At 46.0% G+C, this 17,308-nt stretch overlaps 1 protein-coding gene across 1 annotated transcript in view; it reads left to right on the top strand.

Moving 5' to 3' along the window:
- Positions 1-14,015: 14,015 nt before the first annotated feature.
- Positions 14,016-17,308, top strand: part of LOC120997064 (probable pleckstrin homology domain-containing family N member 1) — a 94,671-nt gene continuing 91,378 nt past the window's right edge. The window contains exon 1 of the mRNA XM_040426976.1: positions 14,016-14,269. Coding sequence (XP_040282910.1) covers positions 14,178-14,269 — 92 coding nt within the window. The 5' untranslated portion in view covers positions 14,016-14,177. The remainder of the gene's footprint in view (positions 14,270-17,308) is intronic.

Here is a 17,308-nt window from a genome sequence, read left to right as displayed (position 1 = left end):
CGCTGCATGAACTGAATCAACTGAAGGAGTGAGCTGGTGTAATTAGAAGTATGACGTCCCCATTCACTTCCATGGGACATCTCTGTCTGTTCAAGTGAATACTACAGAGGCATCCCAAAGGAAGGGAATGGGGACGCCATACTTGTAATTACACTGCTCACAACTACAATTTCTGCTCCGAGCAGGTAAACAGAGTAGAGAAGGCAGCACTTGTATGAGCACTACCTTCTCTTCAAACAGCTGATTGGCGGGGGTGCCGCTAGTCAGACCTCGACCAATCTGATGAATTACCTGTCCAGAGGATAGGTCATCAATAGTAAAGAAGCAGACTACCCCTTTAAAGGGTTTGTCCCATCTGGATATTTATAACATATCTCTAGGATATGCCATATGTGTTTGATAGGTATGACTCTCACCTCTCCATTTATAGCATCCACTAAAGGATTAGGCCTTATTGTTGATATAGGTGGTACCCACTCTTATTGAAGTGCAATGAGCAGGACACTGGTACGGTGGCCAATGATGCAGTGGGTCAGGATAGGTGCATATAAGTCTATAGGTAGTTTGTGACGCCAATTGCAGCTTGCGCAGGTACTGTAACAGGGCCCTTTAAGATGTTATAACTCACGTACCAGGTGAGGAATGCCAGAGGGGGAATAATGTCTCTGTGTAATGTCAACGGTGTCTCCTACCTTGGTACGGCTGGACTCCTGGATCCTGGATCCTGGCTAACTTGCAATAAATGAGTGTTGCTAGTAGGAGTAATTGAGGGTTGTAGTAGAAGTAAATGAGATCCAGACTTGAGATATAATCCAACTTGTCTTTACTGAATGCAGCTTGAATCCATACGAATAACAACATTAGTCTTGGGTCCCAGCAGGTATTGGCAATATGTGGCAGGAATCAATATGTATTCTGCTTCTATTCATATGCCTAGTGAATCTGGCAGGTATCTATCTTCTGCTCTGTCTGTCTTCTGCTTGGTGTGGGCCTGACTAGCTGAGGAGGAATTTGTCTTCTCCTGGTCTCTGGATCTGTACTCACAGCTATGCTCACAGGGAATGGCTCTTCCTGGAGGCTGGAGGTGCTGCTTGCTTTGTCACCAGCTCTGAGGCTGAAGGGCTCAGTCTGGGAATGGAGATCTTTGGCCTCAGCCGAGGCTGGCTCCAGGGTTGGGATCCCTGTAACTGGGAGCTCCTACTAACACAGCCTTCCCCTAGCAGGGGTGGCTGGTACACTCACTAGAACTTTCCTTCCTCCCCATGAGGTAGGATGTGGGAACATTCCACTCCTCCTCAAAGAGGGAGAGCTAGACTGGAATGAACTATTCCAATCTAGCAATACTAAACTGGCTAAGGTCTGCTGAACATATTGCTGCCACCTGCTGGTGTACAAGGAAATTACAGCAAATACATTATACAGGCCTGGAAAATACATATAATGGGAAATGCATTGTTAGATTATACAAGATGACAATATACATATACACCTGACATGATGCAGCAGGGAGAAATAGTTTAGTGACATACTCTGGGATGTTACAGAAGATTTATGGCATATCCTGTCCTTTGAGTTATTCGTATTCATAGCACTGAAATTATCTTGTGGCCTGTTTTACCAGTGTTAATAATTATATGGAATAACAAAAAAGGTATCCTCTTTTCTCCAGATGTAGTGCCATTGTCCTCGGGATGTGTCTGATATTACGGCTCATCTTCGCTCTAGAAAACAGAGCTGAACTGCATTACCAGACACAAGCTACGGAGTCGTGCTGTTTCTGGAACCAAAATCAAAAGCTTTCTTTCAGTTTTATACAACACTTCTAATTTTGTGTTGATCTGTGTGACACATGGTGCTTTGGGAAAACGGGTAATAAATATTCATCCGATATCTATATTTTATTAAACAGTGTATTGTTTTTTATTTTATCATGTCTTCCATGACCTCCTTCCCTTGACAACCATAGTAGGTTTAGAGAACTCACTGCCACCCAGTAACATGCAATGGGCGTGGACCTACTGTACCAACTTACTGGTTTGGCTTTTCGCTAACTCTAAAGGCGTTATCCTCTCAGTCCCATGGTATTTACCCTTTAACCCTCATACAGAGATCTGGACATCAGTGCAGGTGAACCACCAGGCCACTAACTCTTGAGATAGTCCTAGTGTAGTTGGCGGATGACCCACAGAGGTCAGAGACACTCGTGCGAAGCACTGCGGGGTCAACCAATATTCATAGTCAGGAGACAGGCTGAGGTCAGGGCAGGCATCATTCACATTTATCTGAGAAACAAGTCCAAAGTCAGGGCAGGCAGCAATAGAGCAAAAAGGAAAACAGGCAGGTCCACAGTCAGGACAGGCAGTGGAGAATCAGTCAGTTGTCAGGCAGACGTTCTGTACACGGGAAGTCAGACAGAATTAACTCATCTTCACTGGTTAACTAGAAACCTAAAGCACAGGCACCCTCCCAATTAGGAAGGTGCCTTATATACCCTGAGGCAGCCAGCCATAGGCTGAGGAAGAATTCAGACTTGCGCACACTGACCATTTAAGAGGCAAAGAGCGAGTATCTGCGCATCCTACCATACAGACTTTGAAGGAGAGCAGACAGCAGAGCCCACATGGAGCGCCAGCGGCCAAAGCCACTGCCAGTGGCAGAAGAGGGTTCTTTGGTCCGGACCACCGGTAAAGCAGTACGAAGGGCTAGGTAAGAGATGCAGAGACCGCTCAGGAGAGCGAGGCAGTGGCAGGTATGGACTGACATCATAATATACCCTAAAAGCTTCCAGCAGCTTCCTAATTGGATTGGATGTAAGGGACTGAGTTAGTAAGATGGCATACTGTATATTAGTGGATTTTGAGATTGACATAATGGAGATGCTTTGTGATGAGCTACTGGAGAGCAAGGGGCACATACACTGCTCAGAGGCCCTCTGCTATGTGTCTGCCCCAATGATGTGACTTACATCTGCACAGAGCTATAGCTCCAACGTTTATAATAATGGCAGAAAATTTGCACAGGAAATTATAAATATACTGTTGAAACTCCATGCTCCATATGTTAGACCACCTATATGAGCAGAGGAAGGCAGTCAACGATTTCTTAATGCTGCAGACGGACAGGTCTACTCCCCAGTAGGGCTGTCACGATAACAAAATTTTGATTAGATTTCGATACCATAAAAAAGTATTGTGATACTCAATACCATTCTATACCACGCAAAGAAAATAGTAAAACACCAAAAAAGCCGTGTACATTCCACATTTTATGGAACAGTCCTATCCTATTTTCTGGGAGGACAAGGTGACAAAAAAAAAAAAGGCGAATCGAGCGTCCTGGAGGGGATGGCGCCATACAGATACATTTTATTGAATAACTCAGTGGTTATACAGAATTTTTTATTACATGGAATTACAAAAGTATTCAGAATCAGATATTTTTTCTTGGGACAACCCCTTTAAGTGATTTGGCTAAGAGAGTCTAAATTAGATGGTAACTGAAGTCTCAGCTTATGTTAAAGGGGTCCTGCAGTTTGTTTAAACTGATGATCTATCCACTGACATCTAAACAGGTGGTGACCCATAATAGCTGACACTATGTCAATAGCTGTCAGACCTGAGACTGAGTCAGTTAATGCACTGACATTAAGATAGCTTTAATTAGCAGCACATCGAGTCTAGCACTATACTGCAAGCTGTCTGTTATACAATCGTAAATCGGTTGTTTCACTGGCATCCACATACATCTGAGGCATAGCAATCTTGTCTGACACTATGTCACATTGCATACACTGCCCTGCCTAGCATTCTGCTATGCTGGTTCACTAATTCTGAGCTGCACTGGGCTAACAGACTAATACTGTCACTGAGATGCGATGCTCTGTTTCAATGTGATTGTTCACTACACATAGACTGACTACGCTGGAGTGGACAGACAAACATTAAAAGCCGTATCTGCCCCCCGACAGGTTTCGTCTGTGACCTGGCTTATTCAGGGGTTTGGGCAGATAAGCGTCCGCACATTCAATACATATCAAGAAAGGTAGGATGTTTTTGTGGTACATGTGGTCCGCGGATCACATGTGGAGGATCTACTCCCCCGGTTATAAATACGCTACAGTATTTGTGGTTTGATCAGGGGCGTAGCTAGAAATGCATGGGCCCCATAGCAAAAATAATTTTATGCCCCCCCCCCCCCAGTGCCATCCACAGATCCCCCTACCCTAAATAGTGCCATCCACAGATCCCCCTCCCCTAAATAGTGCCATCCACAGATCCCCCTCCCCTAAACAGTGCCATCCACAGATCCCTCTCCCCTAAACAGTGCCATCCACAGATCCCTCTCCCCTAAACAGTGCCATCCACAGATCCTCCTCCCCTAAATAGTGCCATCCACAGATCCCCCTCCCCTAAATAGTGCCATCCACAGATCCCCCTCCCCTAAATAGTGCCATCCACAGATCCCCCTCCCCTACACAGTGCCATCCACAGATCCCCCTCCCCTAAACAGTGCCATCCACAGATCCCCCTCCCCTACACAGTGCCATCCACAGATCCCCCTCCCCTAAATAGTGCCATCCACAGATCCCCCTCCCCTAAATAGTGCCATCCACAGATCCCCCTCCCCTAAATAGTGCCATCCACTGATCCCCCTCCCCTAAACAGTGCCATCCACAGATCCCCCTCCCCTAAATAGTGCCATCCACAGATCCCCCTCCCCTAAATAGTGCCATCCACAGATCCCCCTCCGCTAAATAGTGCCATCCACAGATCCCCCTTCCCTAAATAGTGCCATCCACAGATCCCCCTCCCCTAAATAGTGCCATCCACAGATCCCCCTCCCCTAAATAGTGCCATCCACAGATCCCCCTCCCCTAAATAGTGCCATCCACAGATCCCCCTCCCCTAAATAGTGCCATCCACAGATCCCCCTCCCCTACACAGTGCCATCCACAGATCCCCCTCCCCTACACAGTGCCATCCACAGATCCCCCTCCCCTAAATAGTGCCATCCACAGATCCCCCTCCCCTAAATAGTGCCATCCACAGATCCCCCTCCCCTAAATAGTGCCATCCACAGATCCCCCTCCCCTCAACAGTGCCATCCACAGATCCCCCTCCCCTAAATAGTGCCATCCACAGATCCCCCTCCCCTAAATAGTGCCATCCACAGATCCCCCTCCGCTAAATAGTGCCATCCACAGATCCCCCTTCCCTAAATAGTGCCATCCACAGATCCCCCTCCCCTAAATAGTGCCATCCACAGATCCCCTCCCCTAAACAGTGCCATCCACAGATCCCCCTCCCCTAAATAGTGCCATCCACAGATCCCCTCCCCTAAATAGTGCCATCCACAGATCCCCCTCCCCTAAATAGTGCCATCCACAGATCCCCCTCCCCTAAACAGTGTCATCCACAGATCCCTCTCCCCTAAACAGTGCCATCCACAGATCCTCCTCCCCTAAATAGTGCCATCCACAGATCCCCCTCCCCTAAATAGTGCCATCCACAGATCCCCCTCCCCTACACAGTGCCATCCACAGATCCCCCTCCCCTAAACAGTGCCATCCACAGATCCCCCTCCCCTAAACAGTGCCATCCACAGATCCCCCTCCCCTAAATAGTGCCATCCACAGATCCCCCTCCCCTAAACAGTGCCATCCACAGATCCCCCTCCCCTAAATAGTGCCATCCACAGATCCCCCTCCCCTAAATAGTGCCATCCACAGATCCCCCTCCCCTAAATAGTGCCATCCACAGATCCCCCTTCCCTAAACAGTGCCATCCACAGATCCCCCTCCCCTAAATAGTGCCATCCACAGATCCCCCTCCCCTAAATAGTGCCATCCACAGATCCCCCTCCCCTAAACAGTGCCATCCACAGATCCCCCTCCCCTAAATAGTGCCATCCACAGATCCCCCTCCCCGACGCTCACACGAGCACATTTATAAACTAATTAGTAACTTGAACTTTAATCATTGACAGTGCTGAATGCTGATCTCTTGCATTGGATACCTTAGTTCTGGTAACGGTACAGCAGGCAGTGCGGGCGGGCGGCGCTCACTCACTGACGTCACGCGCCTGCACCGCCTAGTGGGAGGAGCAGGCGTGTGACGTCAGTGAGTGAGTGCCGCCCCCCGCACTGCCTGCTGTTACCGTTACCGGAGCTAAGACAGAGCTAAGGTATCCAATGCAAGTAAAGAGATCACCATTCAGCACTGTCAATGATTAAAGTTCAAGTTACTAATTAGTTTATAAATGTTCTCCTGTGAGCGGAGTGGCCCTGTATATTCTAACCCCCAGGCAAGCGTTCCTGTCACTATGGGAACGCCTGGGGGTTAGAATATACCATCGGATTTGAGTTTGAAAACTCAGATCCGATGGTATATTCTAACCCCCAGGCAACCGTCCCCGTCACCATGGGAACGCCTGGGGGTTAGAATATGATCGGATCTTCCTTACTCAGTGGCCTGGCTGGAGCCTCCCCAGCCTCTGTGTCGGCCCGGCCCTGACTCTTCCCCAGCCAAGCCTGAGCCGCGGACTGCCCGCTCCCCGCCCACTACACTAGTGTAGTGGGCGGGCGGTCCGTGGCTCGGGCCTGGCTGCTGTTTGTAGTGTGTGTAAAAAAATAAAAAAAAATAATCAACAGAAGGCGGCTCGGACGGGCCCCCAGTGGCGTAGGGCCCCATAGCCACTGCTATGGTTGCTATGGCGATCCCTACGCCACTGGGTTTGAGCATTTCCTCCCAGTAAGGCCACTCTATTCTGCGATTTTTCTTGATATGTATTGAAGGTGCGGATGCTTATCGTTGGTAACATTCTAGTGCACCTGCTAGCCTGTGTCACATGGCCTTCCATAGGTGAGGCTCGCAGCCTCCTCCCTCCTCCTATTGTATTGTAAGTGATCTTACTTTGGAGGTATGTGGGAGTTTGGCTGTGAGTCGGACCTTGGCACCTATCGGACAGTGTTCACACATGGTCATGGACGGGGGTAGGGAAGCGTGCACCCCTGACTTCCAACCACACCATTGACCCTACCTACTTGCACGATCCGCCCTAACGGGGCGCAACTGGACGGCAGTCCGTAACTTAAGTAAGTGCAGGGGAAAACAAAAGACGGGACAAACAGAACACAAAGCAAGTCAAACTAGCCAAAGTCAAATACCAGGAAGTCAAATCAGTACAAGGCATCAACAAGAGCGAGTTAAAGCTGGAAGTCAGTACCAGGAAATTATGACAAGCAACAGAGTATGAGCAGAAGCGAGGTCAAATGAGCAGAGCCGAGGTCAGGATTCAGGAACACAATGCCAGGAATACAGGAGCGTATAAAGACCTTAATTACAGGCAACCTGTGGCCATCAGTCTGCCTGTTTAAATAGGCCTGGCTGGTTAGTCACATGACGTGGCCAGCATCACGTGACTCACAGCAGCCCAACTCAGTCGAGCACCGATCATCATTATCGGCACTCAGCTCCCCTGCTGCTCGCCTGCTGCCATGGAGACGAGGACGCAGGATACATCCTTGCCCCTCTCCTTGCGCAAGTTGCCGGTGGTGCTGTGAAGGAAGCACGCGACGCCTGCCCCTAGCCTTGGCGGGGTGCGCGGGCTCCGATATGTTCCTGACAGGAATATTCTCGCTAAAATCAAATTTTTTTAACATCAGTGTGAGGGTTTAGCATTGTATTGTCGCGCCGCCTGCCCCTCGTTACAGAACCTCCCCTTCTACGAGGGGCCACCAGACCCAAAGTCATAGGATTGGGTTTCTCCGGATGAGCCAGATGGAACCTCTTCACCAGTCTGGTGACCTCTCTTCTGGCCCGAAACCCTTCCAATGCACCAGATACTGGAAAGAATTCCGGACTTTTCTATCAATAATAATCCTTAAGACCTCGAATTCCAGTTGTCCGGCAACCTCCACTGGAGGCGGAGGTTCCTCTGAATGAACGACAGGTGACACATACTTCTTTAGTAAAGATTTGTGAAACACATTGTGGATGCGAAAGGAATCAGGTAGTTTTAGTTTAAATGATACAGGGTTAATAACCTTAATAATATCATAAGGACCAATAAATCATGGAGCAAACTTATTAGATGGTAGTTTAAGAGACAGATTTTTGGTAGATAGCCATACCTTCTCACCCACCACAAAATCCACCCCATGAGAGCGTCTATTATCAGCCTTGATTTTTTGAACCTCCTGAGCTTTCTTCAGGTTTGACTGAACCTGGGCCAAGACTGTGCACAGTTCTCTAACCAATTTATCTGCTTCCGGAACTTGTGAAGAAGACGGCGACAATTAATTAAATCGTGGATGGAACCCAAGATTACAGAAGAATGGCGACACTCCCGTGGATGAGTTCACCCGGTTGTTGATAGCAAACTCAGCCAAGGGTAGATGTCGCACCCACAACAGTTGATTATCAGAAACATAACATCTTAAGAACTGTTCCATCCACTGGTTCAACCGTTCGGTTTGACCGTTAGTTTCAGGGTGAAAGGCGGAAGAAAAGGACAAATAAATAACACATTTATGACAGAAGGCTTTCCAGAACCTAGAAACAAATTGAACGCCTCTATCAGAGACAACATTCTCTGGAATCCCATGAAGAAGTACCACATGATCCACAAACAGAGAAGCCAGTATTAGCATTACGGAGCTTTGACAGTGGAACAAAATGCACCATTTTACAAAATCTATCGACCACTACCCATACCACCGACTTACCCTCGGAGACTGGCAAGTTGGTAATAAAATCCATGGAAATATGTGACCACGGTCTACTGGAAATGGGGACTTGTCGTAACTCACCAGCCGGGCAAGTTCTGGGAGTTTTGGCTCTGGCACATACCTCACATGAAGACACATACGAGTTCACATCTCTAGATAACATGGGCCACCAGTAGGACCTGGAGATGAGTTCCTTGGTGGCATAAACACCGGGGTGTCCACATAACACTGAATTATGACACTCACCCAAAAGCCGGAGACATAAGTGAACTGGAACAAACAATTAATCATGGGAAGACTGTACCGGAGCTAGATGTTGTACCGCCTCAATTTCGGTAGTAAGATCGGAGGACATTGAGGCCACAATGATACCAGCTGGCAAAATAGGTTCAGGAGGAGTGTCTGGCGGTTGAAAGGCATAAAAACTTTGGGATAAGGCATCGGCTTTTACAGTTTTACCTTCTGGCCTGAAAGTAATAGAAAACTTAAAACTGTTTGCAGAAACAATAGATTTTTATGATCAGTAAGAACAGTGATACAATGCTGAGCCCCCTCCAAAAAATGTTGCCATTCCTCAAAAGCCCATTTAATAGCGAGCAGTTCTCAGTTCCCAATGTTGTAATTTCTCTCGGTAGAGGAGAACTTCCTCGAGAGAAACGCACATGGCCTTAAATTAGTAAGATTAGATGATCCCTCAGAGAGAACTGCTCCTACTCCATCCTCAGATGCATCGACCTCGACAATAAACAGCTTTTCTTGATCCGGCTGAATCAGGACCGGGGAATTACCCAAACACCTCTTGAGGGGTTCAAAGGCTTCTATCTCCTCAGATGACCAATTGACAAGATCCTCCCCCTTCCTGGTTAGGTTGGTCAAAGGTTTAGCGATTACCAAAAAGTTTTTTTTATAAATTTTCGATAATTAGCAAACCCCAGAAAGCGTTAAGGGAAGAAAGTCTCACCCACTCTTTAATGGCTTGTACTTTCCCCAGATCCATCTTAAAAGATTAAGGGGTAAGTATATAACCTAAAAACTAAATCTTTTGGACCCCAAAAATACACTTTTCTTTCTTGACAAATAATTGATTTTCCCTAGGAAAGTCCAGCACTTGCCTGGTATGGGTGACATGGGATTCCCAACTAGGTGAAAAGATCAGGATGTCATCCAAGTAAACTATCATAAATTTGCGAATAAAGTTCCTGAAAATGTCATTAACGAAGTTTTGAAATACCGCTGGTGCAATACAGAGACCAAACGGCATGACCAAATATTCGAAGTGACCCTCAGGAGTGTTAAAAGATGTCTTCCACTCATCCCCCTCCCTAATACGAATCAAATTGTAGGCTCCTTTTAAATCAAGCTTAGAAAACCAACAGGCCCCAAGCACCTGATTGAACAGGTCTGGAATCAATGGTAGGGAATACTGATTTTTAATAGTGATTTTGTTTACTTCCCTATAATCAATACAGGGTCTCAAAGCTCCATCCTTTTTCTCCACAAAAAAGAACCCTGCCCCCATAGGTGAAACAGAGAGTCTGATATGACCTTTTAATAAACTTTCTTTGAGATACTCCTTCATATGGATTCGCTCAGGACCAGATCAATTATAAATACGGCCCTTTGGAAACTTACATCCTGCAATGAGATTAATGGCACAATCATATGGTCTGTGGGGTGACAGTTTCTCAACATCAGATGAGGAAAAAACATCAATAAAGTCACTAATGCGCGGAGGGAGGTTTTTAGATTCAATCGTGATTCCAGCCTGTACAACCGGTAAACAATAGAAAAAAAACATTTAGGACCCAACTTCTCAACTTCGCCAGTAGCCCAATTAATGACAGGGTTATGAAAGTGAAGCCATGGCATGCCCAAAACCACTTCTACAGGTAAGTTCTCTAATACAAGAAAATAACAAATTTCGGTGTGACAAACCCCCACAGTTATAGTAACCTCAGGAGTACAAAATTTGACTGTTCCACCCACCAAAGGAGCAGAGTCAATGACAACTATGTGGATTGGGCTAGGAAGAGCCAACATAGGTATTCCCATAGAGAGAATAAATTTATAATCAACAAAAGGAGGAACACGAGTCAATAAAGGCCTCCCCAGTACCCTTACTAGAACCAAAAGAAATCATCACTGGTACTAATAGTTTTTTCTTTACCACCTCTGGAAGTACTTTATCCTTGGAAACATCAGGTTTGGGTGACCTTCCGGAAGGAGGGACCTTGGGGCAATGTCGTACCCAATGGCCAAAGTCGGCACAATAGAAACATGTACATCGCTGGTGACGTTGGTCTCTCCTCGTCATGCCAAATTGCATGGGCTCATCCAAAAGAGTTTCCGCCTGGACCCCCACAGGAAAGAAATCAGGTTTGGTCGTAGCCTGTGGAAAGAACAGATGCTCTGCCTGACGTTCCATAATGTGTCTGTCCATTCTCACAGCAAGAGTCATAATTTGTCCTAAAGTGTCAGGACAGGGGTAGCTAAGTAACATGTCTTTAAGACTTTTCAGTCAATTTCGGAACACACCACATCCGAAATTGACTGCAATATTCCAATACTGGTCGGTTTCCCTGTGTGAGAGATTTCAACTAGGACTCAGCCACGGTCAACCTATCCGGTTCATCATAGAGGATACCCAGAGCCTGAAAAAATGCTTCAACAGACATAAGACACGGGGAGTCAGTGAAAAGGGAGTATGCCCATTCCTGTGGGTCACCTTGTAACAGAGAGATAACAATCCCCACTTTTTGTTGTTCGGATCCAGAAGAATAGGGTCGTAAACGGAAGTACAACTTACAGCTCTCCATAAATGCAAGGAAACATCTGCGGTCCCCTGAAATCCGATCCGGCAACTTAACATAGGGTTCCATGTGCTGTACGGAGGACCCGGTACAGGTACTGTAGGGTCTGAGCAGATTCCTGTTGCTGTAATCTTTCCCCTAACTCATGTACAATTTGCGGAAGGTTATGGACCTGATCAGTGAGCACTCGCACAGGGTCCATAATGTAGGTGAGCCTGTGACTTTTTCACGGACGGGGGTAGGGAGGTGAGCACCCCTGACTGCCACCCACGCCACTGACCCTACCTACTTGCACGTCCTAGGTAACGGGGTGCAACTGGACGGCAGTCCCTAACTTAAGTAAGTGAAGGGGAAAACAAAAGACAGGACAAACAGAACACAAAGCAAGTCAAACTAGCCGAAGTCAAATACCAGGAAGTCAAATCAGTACAAGCGAGCAACAAGAGCGAGTCCAAACACAAGCCGGAAGTCAGTACCAGGAGATCACGACAAGCAACAGGGGATGAGCAGAAGCGAGGTCAAACGAGCAGAGCCAAGGTCAGGATTCAGGAACACAATGCCAGGAATACAAGAGCGTATAAAGACCTTAAGCACAGGCAACCTGTGGCCATCAGGCTGCCTGTTTAAATAGGCCTGGCTGGTGAGTCACATGACGTGGCCAGCATCACGTGACTCACAGGGGCCCAACTCAGCCGAGCACCGATCATCATTATTGCCGCTCAGCTCCCCTGCTGCTCGCAGGCTACATCCTTGCCCCTCTCCTTGCGCAGGCTGCCGGTGGTGCTGTGAAGGAAGCACGCAACGCCTGCTCCTAGCCTTGGCGGGGTGCACGGGCTCCGATATGTTCCTGACAGGAATATATTGGCTAAAATTTTATTTTTTTAACATCAGTGTGAGGGTTTAGCATTGTATTGTCAGTAGCATATTAGTGTGTACTCTTATATTTTCATCCACACATTATTTCATCTTGTGTAGGATGTTTTGTGGTACATGTGGTCCGCTGCCGGCATCCTCCATTGTATGCATTTATGCTGGGGATTGCCGTTAGCAACCGATCACATGTGGAGGATCTGCTCCCCCGGTTATAAATACGCTACAGTATTTGGGGTTTGAGCATTTCCTCCCAGTAAGGCCACTCTATTCTGTGATTTTTCTTGATATGTATTGAATGTGCGGATGCTTATCGTTGGTAACATTCTAGTGCACCTGCTGGCCTGTGTCACATGGCCTGCCATAGGTGGGGCTCGCAGCCTCCTCCCTCCTCCTATTGTATTAGTGATCCTACTTTGGAGGTATGTGGGAGTCTGGCTGTGAGTCGACCTTGGCACCTATCAGACAGTGTTCACACACTATAGGTAGGTTAGCGGTAGGTCCCGCGCTACACTGAGATATCCTTTCCTGACAGGAATATATTGGCTAAAATCAAATTTTTTTTTCATCAGTGTGAGGGTTTAGCTTGTATTGTCAGTTGCATATTAGTGTGGTGCACCATTTGCAGTTATCTAATTCAGAGAAGCAGCCGAATCTACTTTTTCAGAACTTCGTTCATCTCTAAATCTCATAGACAGTCGAAAGTTGCTTTGAGCGATGAACGCAGCATCTGAGGGGTTCAATGATGGGGGGCAGCACAATCACTGTTTCCCATCATTGCGCCCACTACATACAAATAATGCTCTTTGTGACGAAGTAATTAATCATGAAGCAAATTTCTTTGTGAAATTCAGTGAAGCAGCTGAATCGAATTTTCCACAACTTCGCTCATCTCTAAATCTCATAGACAGTCGGAAGTTGCTTATAAGGCTGCGGTGGGTCTCCTTACCTACTACACATAAAGGTATGTCCGCCCCTGACCAAGGGTGTAAAACAAAGGATTTTTTTTGAGAACCCAACAAGTCTACAAAATGGTGACGTGTACTGTAACCAATACGACTGTCGAAGACATAAATGCCACTGTATGACAACAATGCTTTAAAGGACTCATTTCATTTTTCGTGACAAGCTCCTTTTCCACTTGATTCAGTAAGTTGATCGCATCTTGGCTGTACTGTCATTCTACATCCACATCAAAAAAAAAGAAAAAAGCTTAGTATTTCTGTAGGAAATACCTGACAGTCTTTGACTTGTAGAATTATTTCTACGTGTCACTCCATGCTGATAGCACAGACGGCTTTATACCTGCTCCTCACACGTAATGCTACGCTACAGTCCTCCGTGATTCAACCGCCGTCTTGGACTTAGTTCCCTCCTTCAGGTTCAGCAATCTAGCACAGGGTTAATCTGATGTCCCTGACTTCTTTGTCAGTGTCTCCTCAGCCTCTCTCTCCCCTTTCGCCCTGTCTACAAGTTCTATTCTTTCCTGAAACTGAGAAAGTCACTCCGTTTCCCTCCCCCCTCAGGTCATCTCCTTCTGCAGGAAAGAGAAACAAGCTTGAACTTAACAGGAAGCTCTCACCATTTCACACTACCGGTTTCTGAATTTTCTAGCATATTGTCTCTGTCCGGCTCCCCCTCTCCTCACAGTTGTGATTTGTAGAGGAAGGATGTGTGAGGCAATCCCACCTCTCCCCACATCTCCAACTTGCCTATGTGTCTATGAGGTTTCGCTGATCCTCAGAGCACGCTGACACCACTGTCCTGGTATGGGTTGCTGCAGTGTGACAGCGAGGGGTACCAAGGAGAATGGCGGCGATGGGCATGAGGAAGTTGAGTTGCTTCAAAGAGACGAAAGCAGGTAAGTATCCCTCTTTTTCAACCAGTTTTTTTCCAGGGATTCACAGGCGTAGAAGAGCTGTTTGTCATTTATCACAATTCATCACGCCATCACATAGGGTTGCAGGTAAACCTGTCTGAAGGCGGTTTTCTGGATATTTTATATTGATGGTCTATAGTCAGGATAGGTCATCAATATCTGATTGGCTGCAGCTCGGGTTCTGGAACTCGGCGCTAGAACTTCACAACTCCATCCATTGTGTAGCGGACTGTAGTGGATTCACTTCAATTGGAGCAACGCTCCACTACACAGTTCTGGTGACAACTTTGGAGTATGGGGACCCCATTCTCGTGAAAGTTAGGGGTCCCAGTAGTCCAGTCTCTACCAATCTAATAGTCATAGCCAGTCCTGTAGATAGCGAATAACTTCTTCTCGCTGGAATACCCCTTTAAATCCAGCACCATTTTATCAAGGACAGAAGTTGTCTAAGGCTACGTCTACACAACGACATTTGTCACGCGACATTTTGTTGCACTAATGTCGCGCGACAATTTTTATAATGGCAGTCTATGGTGTCGCACTGCAACATGCAACATGCTGCGACTGCGACGCAACAGTCGCAGAAAAATCCATCTCGAATGGATTTTTCTGCGACTGTTGCGTCGCAGCATGTTGCATGTTGCAGTGCGACACCATAGACTGCCATTATAAAAATTGTCGCGCGACATTAGTGCAACAAAATGTTGCGCTACAAATGTTGCAGTGTAGTTGTGCCCTATCTGTCGCGCGACAAATGTCGTCGTGTAGACGTAGCCTAACTTGACTAATCTGATTTGTATTCATTTAGGAGGTAAGTAGAAGCCTGGACAGAGGGGCGCTGTGGATGTAGTGTTCTTGGATTTTGCAAAGGCTTTTAATAATGTCCCTCATAGATATTTAATAGGTAAAGTAAGGTCTATAGGCTTGGAAAGTATAGTTTGTAACTGGATTAAAAACTGGCTGAAGGATCGTGTCCAGAGAGTTGTGGTCAATGATTCCTATTCCGAATGGTCCCAGGTTATAAGTGGTGTACCCCAAGGTTCGGTGCTGGGTCCTCTATTATTTAATGTATTTATTAATGATATCGAGGACGGGATTAATAGCACTCTTTCTTTGTAGTATTGTGCAGTCTATGGACAATTTCCATAAACTACAAGCTGACTTTGATAAAACTGGTGTAAAGTAGAACTCGCTTAGGTGCCCATAGCAACCAATCAAATTCCACCTTTCATTTTCCAAAGGAAGTGTCCAAAATGAAAGGTGGGATCTGATTGGTTGCTATGGGCAACTAAGCCAGTTCTACATTACACCAGTTTGATAAATGACCTGAGTATTTGGGCATTCACTTGGCAATTGAGCGTAAACGTGGATAAATGTAATGTAATCAATAATGTACATACACGCAAATGTTTTTCTCCATATAACGCATGTATCACCTATCCCATGAATGCCAGTAGTGGCAAACAATTGTAGGATAACTTAGTAAGTTATGACGTTATAAATCCTAAACTGCTGTCCTATGGAAAACCCACACACAATCTGTTACGATGTCTTGTGACAAGTGACAAAGTGAGCTTTTCTATACCTGTACTGGAATTTTGTCCAATGAAACTGTGGAAAATGATGAATTCAGAATTCTACACACATTACGTTTCCCCATTGATATGTTTGCAGAACAAAAAATGTGGACATTTTCTTATGTGAAATATTTTAATTTAAAATGTCATTACCTAATTTTGTCATCTAATGACCCAAACTGAATCTGGCCAGATACATTAGACATATAGCAGCTTAAACCGCTGATTCTACAACATTCTATCCAAAAACCCATTGGACCCCATTATAGTCTATGGGGTCCATCATTTGATGGATTAAGCGCTGCTGTTCTCTTCATTTTTTTTGCTTCTAGAACAGAACAGAAGAGAAACATGAAAAATACACCAGAAATGTGAACCTAATAGAGATGTAGTTATAGCGGGAACCGAGGGGGCAATAACATCCTGACATGGTGTCTAAGGAATGTCTGCCACAAAAGAGGTTGCCAATACTATAAATGATATGCAATAATTGCGGAGGGGGCAGGTACTGACGTTTAGTGTTGAGCGAATCAAAGTCCACAAAGTGGACTTCGATCCAAATTTCAGGATAAATTCTATTTGCCACAAAGCCGAATTTCCTTGTGTTTTGTGGTAGCGATTCAGTTTTACTTCAAATGGTGTAAAAAAAAATCCTAAAAAAAAAAAAAATCATACTCACCTCATCCATTTGCTTGCAACGGGCCAGTCGCCGCCATCTCGATTGAAGATCTGGTGCGAAATTCCACGTGGCCCGTGACTGACCACGTCACCGCGCAAGGGATTTCATGCAAGATCTTCAAGCCATCTTGCTTGAAGATCTTGCATGAAATCCCTTGCGCGGTGACGTGGTCAGTCACGGGCCACGTGGAATTTCGCACCAGATCTTCAATCGAGATGGCGGCAACCGACCCATCACGAGCAAATTGATGAGGTAAGTATGATTGTTTAAGTTTTGTTTTTAATTTAACACTCTGGTTTTACTATCAGATGCCGTGATCAGCTATGAACACGGCCTCTGAGAGGTACAATGACGGGCGATGGCGCAATCGCCGCTCCCCATCATTGGACCCACTGCTTACAAAGAAATGCGCCTCGTGACAAAGTAATTTGTCACAAAGTGAATTTTTTTGTACTGTAAAATTCGGCAAATCAGCCGAATCGAATTTTGGAATACTTCGCTCATCACTACTGATATTACCTCAGGTCTTAAATGGGCACTAACTTTTCAGACAATTTATTCTTAATGATCACTTTAGGTGAATCTGAAATGTGCAAATTAAAAATGTTCATGTTATTCAACCTACAACTCTTTTTGAAATCCCTGCCACTAGAGTTCACCCTTCTAGAAAGGTTACTGTACACTCACTGTTACTAAGTGAATGCCGTCCTTAACGGCAGAGAGACAGCTAGATGGACAGAAGTGAGTGCATCTTTCTTCTCTGGC

Source organism: Bufo bufo, chromosome 1 (assembly GCF_905171765.1).
Source record: "Bufo bufo chromosome 1, aBufBuf1.1, whole genome shotgun sequence".
Classification (NCBI taxonomy): Eukaryota; Metazoa; Chordata; class Amphibia; order Anura; family Bufonidae; genus Bufo; species Bufo bufo.
This window is presented reverse-complemented; position numbering and strand designations above follow the sequence as displayed.